The sequence below is a fragment of the Mesoplodon bidens genome (genome assembly GCF_964165515.1).
Source record: "Mesoplodon bidens genome assembly, chromosome: 3".
NCBI classification, from domain to species: domain Eukaryota; kingdom Metazoa; phylum Chordata; class Mammalia; order Artiodactyla; family Ziphiidae; genus Mesoplodon; species Mesoplodon bidens.
The window spans coordinates 117,609,228-117,621,666 of NC_138178.1; the positions used below are offsets into that span (position 1 = coordinate 117,609,228).

The window sequence follows — 12,439 nt, forward strand, 5'->3', positions numbered from 1 at the left end:
ACCTATTTGGCACAGATGGTCTTTCTAAGGTGGCATTTGACCAGAAATAGTAATTGAGAAGGAGTCAGCCACTCAGAAGGACTGGAAAATGCAATACCCTTGAGGCTTGCTCTGTGCCTGGAACTGGGAGGTGAGAAAGTAGTGTTATTAGAGATATTTGCTGGGGTCTTATCATGTAGAGTCTTGTAGACTATGGTGAAAAGTTTGATTTGTATTCTAGGTACTAGAGAAAACTCTTGGAGGGAGTGACATGATCGGATTTACATTTGTTTAAAAAAAAAAACATGCTAGCTGCCATGTGGAGAATGGATGAGACCAAGAGGAGAAGCAGGGAACTAAGAAGTTATTGTACTCTAGACAGAAGAGGTGATGGTGGCTTGCACTAGAGTGTAGAGAAGAGTGGGTAGTGTCACAAAGTAAGGAAAGAGAAGGGTACTGATTTTTCTCACTCTTATTCTCCTACTTTTAGCACGAGTCCTTCTCATAGTACACACTCGGTAAATATTAATGAAATGATGGGGTGTGATTGTTTTTTCTTCCCATAGAATGTGTTTATTCTATCTTGTGTGGCTAGTACAGCACCGGCATGCATAAATGCTACTGAATGAAAACTGTGTGGGAAATGGAGAGTTTGAGGAGGATAATCCTAGAAGAAACATACCATTTGAAAGCTTATTACATGTCATCTGATTTGATTGCCTACTAAGTTTGGGATGAAGTCTAGGATGTTTTTTTGTTAGCCTGTTGTGGAGGCAAATCTTTCCTTCTTCCTCAAGTTCATGTCCTTGCGAACCATTTAGATGTCATTTCCTTTCTCACATCAAGTTTTAACTCCTCAATTCTCCATTGTATTTCCTCCGGTTGGTGGTAGGGGTGTAAATTAAGCCTGAAGGGAGCACTGACTCTTTATTTCAGTTCTCTACAAAGGCTGCATCTTTAATAACAGTCTTCTGCTTTCATAAACTCACAGAGATTCTTCATATGATCTCAATGAATGAACAGGAGGACTTGGTTTGCATAAAAGTACCATGTAATTTTATTTTGATAACAGAGAAATAGTAATTTTTTCTGTGGCTGAGTTGATTTATTCATTATAAAAATTATATTTCTGTAATTTAAAAATCACTCTTTTGAATACTAGATCAGAGTCTCATGGAATCCTTCCTGGACAGAAGAAATTTTTGCTCAAAGTTCCACTATATGAACGTCTATTACGGTGTCCCAGTCTACCTTTGTGTTTAAATTTTGACAAATTTGCCCAAAGTAAAGGAAGAATTCCAGAAAATAGTGGTCCTCAAACATGGGCTCTTGACATGTTCTCTAAGCCTAAACAAAAGAAGACAACCCCAAGAGAGAAAGTTGTTAAAATATCTGTTCATGAAGACTCGTCTGAAAGAGTGAAAAAAACACCAAAAATAGAATTGAGTGATTCTTTGGAGTCTGGTCTTCCTCCAGCGGTCATTAGACATTATGAATCCGAAGTGGAGATCTTGACTGAAGAAATAAATAGTAAGAAGGAATATCCTGCATTTTTATATTGTAGGCGTGGAGCTCTTTATAGGAAACTGGGAAAGTTCCAGAGTGCCATGAATGATCTACAGGAAGTAAGTTTTTATTTAATCAAAATAATAATAATAACAATTTATCCTTGCTTATAACTATATATTAACTTTTACTAGAATTTTGAACAATGAGTATTTGTATTATACATATGGGATTGTGAAATTATGATTATTGGCATTTTCAAATAATTAACATTAAAAACATTTGATTTTGTCTGTCAGATTGGGAAGCATCATTTTATACTATACACATACAAAGCCATTGGGATCAATAATGTTTGAAAATTTATTTGATGGGATATCTTCGCTTAAATCAATTTAAATTGAATTTATACATTTATTTTCTAGGCTATACTCTTGGAGCCATTGTTTCTCAATGCCTATTGGCACCGACATTTCATTTATCTTTTCCAAGGAAGAATTAATGAAGCTTTGGATGACTTGAATTATATAAATAAATATAATAAAAATAATGCAGGTGGGTTGTCTGTGCAGTTATATTACTTAGATCTTTACCTAAGCTTTGGTCATTTAGTGGTATAAAGATACATAATTCAAGACATATACATCTCCACAAAAGGTTGTGACTTCCCAAGTTAAATTTATTCTTGATATCATATATTTAGGACTGTTTGTGATCCTATTGTTTTAAAAATACTTACCATGGTTTGAAATGTTAATGTCCTTGGTATACATTACAATAAATTAGTTCCTTACTGCTCATCCCATAAGAAGAATATGAACTTACAATTTTTAGTTATAGAAATGATTTACAAATTTAGTCTGAATTAGAGTTGTAGCGTTCTTAAGACTTCACATTTACGTTTGTATTTACGTACCATTCTCTAACCAACTTGAATGAGTAGACATGGAACTTTTGGGGAATGAGAAAATGTCATATTCATCTTTGTATCTCCAGCACCCACAACATACCCCTAGAATATAACATGAGCTTAATAAATGTTTTTTTAAATCTATGCTGATCTCTGCTAAAAGTCCATAAGATTTTGTACCATCAAAATATAACTTTTTACTATGAATATTAAAGGATTATGAAACATTTCAGATATACAAAAAAGAAAAGTTAATTTTTGTTATTTCATATTGAAATTGAAAACACTTTTAACCATAAGCATTTATCCAGGCTTTGAGAACAAATTTTGCATTGTTGAAATAAAAAACAAATCTTAAGTTAAATGGCAAAGAAAGTATAATAGAGATACATTATTCTAAGACTACATTTTTGGAGGGTGAAGGATTCATCTTTAAAAATTTAGGACTGTAACACTAAATTTTACCTTTTTAATTTTCTTTAGAGGCATATTTTTCAAGGGCAGAAATTTTCAGAGGAAAAAAAGACAGTACTTTGGCAATTCTAAATTATACTCAAGCAATTAAGTGCAAGCCCATGGATGCTGATATGTATTTCAGGAGGGGTGAGATGTACGAAATAGAAAACAAAGTACTGGCCATTGATGACTTTTCTAAAGTAAGCTGTATCACATATAATTCTGCCATTTATATATTTTAGAGCATGATATTTTCATCCTAATATTAGAGCAAATTGTTGAAATTCTTTCATATGTTATATAATCAAAATTATTTTATTTTATTTTATTTTTTATTTATTTATTTTTTTGCGGTATGTGGGACTCTCACTGTTGTGGCCCCTCCCGCTGCAGAGCACAGGCTCTGGACACGCAGGCCCAGCAGCAATGGCTCACTGGCCCAGCCACTCCGTGGCATGTAGGATCCTCCCGGACCAGGGCACGAACCCGTGTCCCCTGAATCGGCAGGCGGACTCTCAACCACTGCGCCACCAGGGAAGCCCTAAAATTAGTTTATTTTAGATTAGGCCCTAGAACATTTGTTACTGGGATTGATATTAACAGTATGTCAGTGATTTTTTTGAATGGATGGATTTACATCAGAGTCAGGTGTGGGAGCATTGAGGCAAGAGGCAACTTTGAGGGGGACTTGACTTTTCCAGCTCTCTTCTCTTGGACTATGAAGCAGTGAATAAAGAAACCTTTGAAGATTGCTTCTTTCTTTCAAACAATGGAGAAAATCATTTTCTGCTTCTTAACTCTTGAGACGTAGCCGATTCTCTTCTGCAGCAAACCTCTCTGCTTTAAAAGAAAGCTATGCTCACTGGCTCATTCATTCATTCATTCATTTACTCACAAATATTTATTGGCTAAGGCACTGTGTAGTGTAGATAAATCTTGGTGAATGAAACAGACGTGTTTCATGCTTACATGGAGCCTATAATTTAAAGAACAGATATTAAAGAAATAAATATATACACTAATATATAATTACAAATTGTGATGAATGCTATGGTGGAAATAAAGATTATGAGAGACAATTTATGTTTGGTTGGGGGATATAGAGAATTCCCTTGAGGAAGTGAATTTTAGCTGAACTGTATTTTGAGGCTAGAGTCAGGCAGATATTCCACTGATTGTGGCAGAATTGTAACCATGAACTCCTGACTTTAAATTCTTAGTTCTTAGTACAATTGAGAACTTAGATGTTATTGAAATAATTTAGCTTTTCATGTTCCCAACTGCCCTGTTTCTTAATCTATGATGGTTAGCCACATACTTGACTTTCTTTTGCTTCAAGAGAATATTATGTTTGGTAACTTCTTGTCTAGAAGTGACCACAAATCTCTTTTGAAGATATTAAAATTATTAAAATATCTTTTCTGATCATTTCCTTTATCTAGCACCAATAGTTTAAAGATTGGCTAATGCAGCAACTTGAGGTCAAACAAAGTTCAGAATCTTTAGAGGTTTTTTTTCCCTGTTTTAAAAATACTTCATAATCTTTGTGCTTCATTTTTCTCCCCACTATCAATAGGCAAGGAACTTTACAACTGAGTTTACAATGATTTAGTCTCGTTACTCTATTGCCTTGTATGTCAATGTGAAATGAATGAACCATGCCAAGGCTGATTCATTTCTTTTCACCGTTTTAGGGACTAAATTAATCCATATTTAATTTCATTGAATCAGCCTTGATGTGATCTAATATATATTGTCTTTAATTGGAATAAAATGCCATGATAGATCCAATATAACCCTACTCTAGCTGAACAATTACTTATGAGGTTTTATTAATAAAAATTTTAGTGGGCAGAAACCTTGGCTTCTTGTATGTGCTGGTTTTTGTTTTTGTTTTTTTTTAATAAAACCTCCCCTTTCTAGAATTTGATGACAAATGGACTTCGTAAAGGCATGGTCTTCAAATGCAAATCTGAAAGTTCTGGCATCTTAAAGTAGTTTGTTTTTATGTAATCTGAAGTTAAAAACATGGTTTTAGTCCATTTAATTTGCTATGGGATTATATACTTTTCTTGTTTTTTTTTCATTATGTGATATGTTTTTGTGCCTCCCCTCCATACCCCCATGTAGTGTATCTTTTATGATCCCAGAAGAACAGAGGCATTATTTAAACGTGGGATGTTCTACTATGAAAATGAAAACTGGATTGCAGCTGAAGAGGATTTTACAGCCTTGTTAAATATAGATCCCCAAAATTCTCAAGCAAGGTGAGAATTATTTTAGATATGGTTTTTGAATGGTTTTATTTTTTTGAAATACATTCTCAGGAAAGAAAATTTCTTGAAATACATCAGACAGCCCTTTAAAAGTAGTGAATCGATTTTTAGTGCTACTAGTGAAGGAAAATCTTTACCTATACCCTAAGAGTAGTGGGTAGTTTAACTTAAATGGCATGAAATGATAATTTAGAATTGTTTCATTTGCATTTCCTGAATACTAGTTACACTATCAATTTTTGAAGTATTGACCTATATTTTATTTCTTTGGATTTCTTTTCATATACTTTGTATTCATTCAGTACAGAGAACTGTTCATATAGATTTCTGTGCTATCTTATTGTAACTGGGATATTAAACTTTGCTCTTCCAACCTTATTGTGCATAATACAGTTTCCATTTTGTTGCTTTTCTTTTCATCTAAGTTTTGTTTTGAAGAGGCTTAAAATGTGTATGTAGCCATACCTATTCATCTCTTCACTCACAGTTTTTGTTTAACATTAACATTTTTATAGAAAAATACAGCAAGCATCCAAAAAAAGTATACAAAGTACAAACATACAGCTTAATGACTTATCACAATGTAACTGCTCGTGTAACCATTATCAGGTCAAGAAACAACATTTCTAGTACCCACTTGTGCCTTTGCCTTCCTGAGAAGGTAACCACTGTCCTGACTTGTATTTCTTTATAGTTTCAACACATAAGTATGTGTCCCTAAACATTCTTGGTTTATTTTGCCTGTTGTTTTTGAACTTTATATAAAGAGAATCATTAGGTAGTTTTCTTTCAATTCTAACTTATTTCATTGAATATTATGTACTATTGCATGTGGCTGTAGTTTGCTCCTTTTAATTTTTGTATAGTATTCAGTTACATGAATATATTACAGTTTACTTATCCATCCTACTGTTGATGGACAGTTGAGTGTTTCTAATTTTTGATGATCACAAATACTGTTTCCTTCAACTTTCTTGTACGTGACACACATATACTCATTTCCTTTGGATACACAAGTAGGGGTAGAACATCTGGTACATAGGGTATGCAGTTGTTCAGCTGTAGGGCCAAACTAATTTTACAAACTGGTTGTACTACCAGCAGTATATGCAGGCTCCACACCAGTACTGGGTACTATTATAACTTTCAAATTTTAGCCATCCTAGTGGGTGTGTAGTATTATCTCATTTAGTTTGAATTTTCATTTTCTTCATTACCAACATGATTATTCATTTTCAAAATTTTCTTAACCATTTGGATTTTCTTTTTTGTCACTCGTGACTTTTGGGTTTTTGGTCTTTTTTCTTATTCATTTGTATGAACTATTACATATTCTTGATACGGGCCCTTTGTTGTTTATATTTACAGCACATTTTTTTTCCTCCTCCAGATTGTCACTGCACTCCTTAAATAATTGTCTTTTGGTAAACAAAGTTTTAAAATGAAACATAGTCTGATTTAGTAACCTTTTTCTTTAAGGTTAGTGCTTTTTGTATACTATAAGTAAGTTTTTCCTATTTTTGTGTCATGTAGATATTCTCCGGTCTGATCTTCTAGAAGGTTTATTGTTTCGCTTTTAAAGTTAGATTTACAGTGCACCTAGAATCAATTTTTGTATATGATGTGAAGTAGGGAAACAAATTTCACTTTTTCTACATGCATGTTCAATTTTCCAAGCAGCATTTAATAAAAACCCTGTGCCTTTACCATTGCTTTGCAGTGTTAGCTTTGTAGGAAATGAAGATCCATGTATGGGTGGATCTGTTTCTCAGTCTCTTTTTCTATTTTGCGGGTTTTAAAAAAATCTATCTTTGCACCAATATTATGCTGCCTTAAATACTATAGTTTCATAATAAGTCTTGAAATCCTGTAGAACAGTTCTTTTGATCTGTCAAAATTGTCAGAGCATTCCTTGGCTTTTTTGCATTTCCAAACACATTGAGTTGGGTTAAACTATATGAAAAATTGACTTCTTTATAGATCAAAATAGTAAAATTTCAAAATTTCATACAGTTTAACCTAACAGAATCAGCAGGTCAACTTCTGTGGCAATTCCTTTGTATTTTGATTGGGGTTGCAATGAATTTATAGAGCAGTAGGGGGAAATTGACATCCTAACAATTTTGAGTCTTTTCATATATGCATACGGTACATTCTGTTTCTTTAGGTCTTCATTCCTTTTGGTCAGTAATGTTTCATAGTATGAGTAAAGAAGTCTCTTTCATATCTTTTTCTTTTTTTAATTAATTAATTATTTTAAAAAACATCTTTATTGGAGTATAATTGCTTTACAATGGTGTGTTAGTTTCTGCTTTATAACAAAGTGAATCAGCTATACATATAAATATATCCCCATATCTCCTCCCTCTTGCGTCTCCCTCCCTCTCACCCTCCCTATCCCACCCCACTAGGTAGTCACAAAGCACTGAGCTGATCTCCCTGTGCTATGTGGCTGCTTCCCACTAGCTATCTATTTTACCTTTGGTAGTGTATATATGTCCATGCCGCTCTCTCACTTTGTCCCAGCTTCCCCATCCCCTTCCCTGTGTCCTCAAGTCCATTCTCTAGTAGGCCTGCGTCTTTATTCCCATCCTGCCCCTAGGTTCTTCATAACCTTTTTTTTTTTTTTTAGATTCCATATATATGTGTTAGTGTACAGTATTTGTTTTTCTCCTTCTGACTTACTTCACTCTGTATGACAGACCCTAGGTCCATCCACCTCACTACAAATAACTCAATTTCATTTCTTTTTATGGCTGAGTAATATTCCATTGTATATATGTGCTGCATCCTCTTTATCCATTCATCTGTCGATGGACACTTAGGTTGCTTCCATGTCCTGGCTATTGTAAATACAGCTGCAATGAACATTGTGGTACATGACTCTTTTTTAATTATGGTTTTCTCAGGGTATATGCCCAGTAGTGGGATTTCTGGGTCGTATTATAGTTCTATTTTTAGTTTTTTAAGGAACCTCCATACTGTTCTCCATAGTGACTGTATAAATTTACATTCTGACTAACAGTTCAAGAGGGTTCCCCATTCTCCACAATCTCTCCAGCATTTATTGTTTCTGGATTTTTTTTAATGATGGCCATTCTGACCAGTGTGAGGTGCTACCTCATTGTGGTTTTGATTTGCATTCCTCTAATGACTAGTGATGTTGAGCATCCTTTCATGTGTTGGTTGGCAATGTGTATATCTTCTTTGGAGAAATGTCTGTTTAAGACTTCTGCCCATTCTTGAATTGGGTTGTTTGGTTTTTTGATATTGAGCTGCATGAGCTGCTTGTATATTTTGGAGATTAATCCTTTGTCAGTTGCTTTGTTTGCAAATATTTTCTCCCATTCTGAGGGTTGTCTTTTGGTCTTGTTTATGGTTTCCTTTGCTGTGCAAAAGCTTTTAAGTTTAATTAAGTCCCATTTGTGTGTTTTTGTTTTAATTTCCATTTCTCTAGGAGGTGGGTCAAAAAGGATCTTGCTGTGATTTATGTCATAGAGTGTTCTGCCTATGTTTTCCTCTAAGAGTTTTATAGTCTTTGGCCTTACATTTCAGTCTTTAATCCATTTTGAGTTTACTTTTGTGTATGGTGTTAGAGAGTGTTCTAATTTCATTTTTTAACATGTAGCTGTCCAGCTTTCCCAGCACCACTTATTGAAGAGGCTGTCTTTTCTCCATTGTATATTTTTCCCTCCTTTATCAAAGATAAGTTGACCATAGATGCCTGGGTTTATCTCTGCGCTTTCTATCCTGTTCCATTGATCAATATTTCTCTTTTTGTGCCAGTACCGTACTGTCTTGATTACTGTAGCTTTGGAGTGTACTCGGAGGTCCAGGATCCTGATTCCTCCAGCTATGTTTTTCTTTGTCAAGATTGCTTTGGCTATTCAGGGTCTTTTGTGTTTCCATACGAACTGTGAAATTTTTTGTTCTACTTCTGTGAAAAATTTCATTGGTAGTCTGATAGGGATTGCATTGAATCTGACAGATTGCTTTGGGTAGTATAGTCATTTTCACAATATTGATTCTTCCAATCCAAGAACATGGTGTATCTCTCCATCTGTTTGTATCATCTTTCATTTCTTTCATCAGTGTCTTATACTTTTCTGCATACAGGTCTTTGGTCTCCTTAGGTAGATTTATTCCTAGGTATTTTATTCTTTTTGTTGCAATGGTAAATGGGAGTGTTTCCTTAATTTCTCTTTCAGATTTTTCATCATTAGTCTATAGGACTGCAAGAGATTTCTGTGCATTAATTTTGTATCCTGCTACTTTACCAAATTCATTGATTAGTTCTAGTAGTTTTCTGGTAGCATCTTTAGGATTCTCTATATATAGTATCATGTCATCTGCAAACAGTGACAGCTTTACTTCTTCTTTTCCGATTTGGATTCCTTTTATTTCCTTTTGTTCTCTGATTGCTGTGGCTAACCCTTCCAAAACTATGTTGAATAAGAGTGGTGAGAGTGGGCAACCTTGTCTTATTCCTGATCTTAGTGGAAATGGTTTCAGTTTTTCACCATTGAGAACAATGTTGGCTGTGGGTTTCTCATATATGGCCTTTATTATGTTGAGGTAAGTTCCCTCTATGCCTACTTTCTGGAGGGTTTTTATCATAAATTGGTGTTGAATTTTGTCAAAAGCTTTTTCTGCATCTACTGAGATGATCATATGGTTTTCATCCTGCACTTCGTTAATATAGTGCATCAACTTGATTGATTTGGATATATTGAAGAATCCTTGCATTCCTGGGATAAACCCACTTGAACATGATGTATGATCCTTTTAATTTGCTTCATTCTGTCTGCTATTATTTTGTTGAGGATTTTTGCATCTATGTTCATCAGTGATATTGGCCTGTAGTTTTCTTTCTTTGTGACATCTTTGTCTGGTTTTGGTATCAGGGTGATGGTGGCCTCTTAGAATGAGTTTGGGAGTGTTCCTCCCTCTGCTATATTTTGGAAGGTTTGAGAAGGATAGGTGTTAGCTCTTCTCTAAATGTTTGACAGAATTCGCCTGTGAAGCCATCTGGTCCTGGGCTTTTGTTTGTTGGAAGATATTTAATCACAACTTCAATTTCAGTGCTGTGATGGGTCTGTTTATATTTTCTATTTCTTCCTGGTTCTGTCTCGGAACGTTGTGCTTTTCTAAGAATTTGTCCATTTCTTCCAGGTTGTCCATTTTATTGGCATATAGTCGCTTGTAGTAATCTCTCATGATCCTTTGTATTTCTGCAGTGTGATGTTACTTCTCCTTTCTCATTTCTCATTCTATTGATCTGAGTCTTCTCCCTTTGTTTCTTTATTTTTTTATTTATTTATGGCTGCATTTGACTTCGTTGCTGCGCGAGGGCGTCTCGCTGTGGTGGCTTCTCTTGTTGCAGAGCACGGGCTCTAGGCGTACAGGCTTCAGTAGTTGTGGCACACAGTCTTAGCTGCTCTGTGGCATGTGGGAACCTCCTGGACCAAGGATCGAAGCCATGTCCCCTGCATTGGCAGGCGGATTCTTAACCACTGCACCACCAAGGAAGCCCCTCCCTTTGTTTCTTGATGAGTCTGGCTAATGGTTTATCAATTTTATTTACCTTCTCAAAGAACCAGCTTTTAGGCTTATTGATCTTTGCAATCATTTCCTTCATTTCTTTTTCATTTGTTTCTGATCTAATCTTTATGATTTCTTTCCTTCTGCTAACTATGGGTTTTTGTTGTTGTTTTTCTTCTTCCTCTTCTTTCTCTAATTGCTTTATGTGTCAGGTTATGTTCTTTATTTGAGATTTTTCTTGTTTCTTGAGATAGGATTGTATTGCTATAAACTTCACTCTTAGAACTGCTTTTGCTGCATCCCGTAGGTTTTGGGCCATCGTGTTTTCATTGTCACTTGTTTCTAGGTATTTTTTGATTTCCTCTTTGATTTCTTCAGTGATCTCTCGGTTATATAGTAGTGTATATTGTTTAGCCTCCATGTGTTTGTATTTTTTACAGATTTTTTTTCCTGAAATTGATATCTAGTCTCATAGCATTGTGGTCAGAAAAGATACTTGATACGTTTTCAGTTCTCTTAAATTTACCAAGGCTTGAGTTGTGACCCAGGATATGATCTATCCTGGAGAATGTTCCATGAGAACTTGAGAAGAAAGTGTATTCTGTTCTTTTTGGATGGAATGTCCTATAAATATCAATGAAGTCCATCTTGTTTAATGTATCATTTAAGCTTGTGTTTCCTTATTCATTTTCATTTTGGTTGAGCTGTCCATTGGTGAATGTGGGGTGTTAAAGTCCCCTACTATGATTGTGTTACTGTCAATATCCCCTTTTATGGCTGTTAGCATTGGCCTTATGTATTGAGGTGTTCCTACGTTGGGTGCATAAAGATTTACAATTTTTATATCTTCTTCTTCGATTGATCCCTTGATCATTATGTAGTGTCCTTCTTTGTCTCTTGTAATAGTCTTTATTTCAAAGTCTATTTTGTCTGTTATGAGAATTACTACTCCAGCTTTCTTTTGATTTCCAGTTGCATGGAATATGTTTTTCCATCCCCTCACTTTTGGTCTTTATGTGTCCCTACGTCTGAAGTTGGTCTCTTGTAGTCAGCATATATACAGGTCTTATTTTTGTATCCATTCAGCCAGTCTGTGTCTTTTAGTTGGAGCATTTAATCCATTTACATTTAAGTTAATTATCGATATGTATGTTCCTATTACCATTTTCTTTATTGTTTTGGGTTCATTATTGTAGGTCTTTTCCTTCTCTTGTGCTTCCTACCTAGAGAAGTTCCTTTAGCATTTGTTGTGACGCTGGTTTGGTGGTGCTGAATTCTCTTCGCTTTTGCTTGTCTGTAAAGCTTTTAATTGCTCCATCAAATCTGAATGAGATCCTTGCTGGGTAGAGTAATCTTGGTTGTAGGTTTTTCCCCTTCACCACTTTAAATATGTCCCACCACTCCCTTCTGGCTTGCAGAGTTTCTGCTGAAAGATCAGCTGTTAACCTTATGGGGATTCCCTTGTATGGTATTTGTTGCTTTTCTCTTGCTGATTTTAATATTTTTTCTTTGTATTTAATTTTTCATAGTTTGATTAATATGTGTCTTGGCGTGTTTCTCCTTGGATTTATCCTGTATGGGACTCTAGCCCTTTCTGGACTTGGTTGGCTATTTCCTTTCCCATATTAGGGAAGTGTTCAAGTATAATTTCTTCAAATATTTCCTCAGTCTCTTTCATTTCCTTTTCTTCTTCTGAGACCCCTATAATTTGAATGTTGGTGCATTTAATGTTGTCCCAGAAGTCTGTGAGACTGTCCTCAATTCTTTTCAT

The 12,439-nt window shown here is 34.9% G+C and overlaps 2 protein-coding genes across 2 annotated transcripts in view; both read left to right on the forward strand.

The window, feature by feature from the left end:
* Nucleotides 1-2,941, forward strand: part of LOC308614072 (uncharacterized protein) — a gene marked incomplete at its 3' end in the record, with an annotated part of 185,838 nt that extends 182,897 nt beyond the window's left edge. The window contains exons 11-12 of the mRNA XM_081228281.1: nucleotides 1,142-1,604; nucleotides 2,879-2,941. Coding sequence (XP_081084407.1) covers nucleotides 1,142-1,604; nucleotides 2,879-2,941 — 526 coding nt within the window. The remainder of the gene's footprint in view (nucleotides 1-1,141; nucleotides 1,605-2,878) is intronic.
* Nucleotides 2,942-2,987: 46 nt separating this feature from the next.
* LOC308614409 (tetratricopeptide repeat protein 6-like) overlaps nucleotides 2,988-12,439 on the forward strand; it is a 66,098-nt gene continuing 56,646 nt past the window's right edge. The window contains exons 1-2 of the mRNA XM_081228832.1: nucleotides 2,988-3,051; nucleotides 4,982-5,118. Of these exons, the coding sequence (XP_081084958.1) occupies nucleotides 3,004-3,051; nucleotides 4,982-5,118 (185 nt within the window). The 5' untranslated portion in view covers nucleotides 2,988-3,003. The remainder of the gene's footprint in view (nucleotides 3,052-4,981; nucleotides 5,119-12,439) is intronic.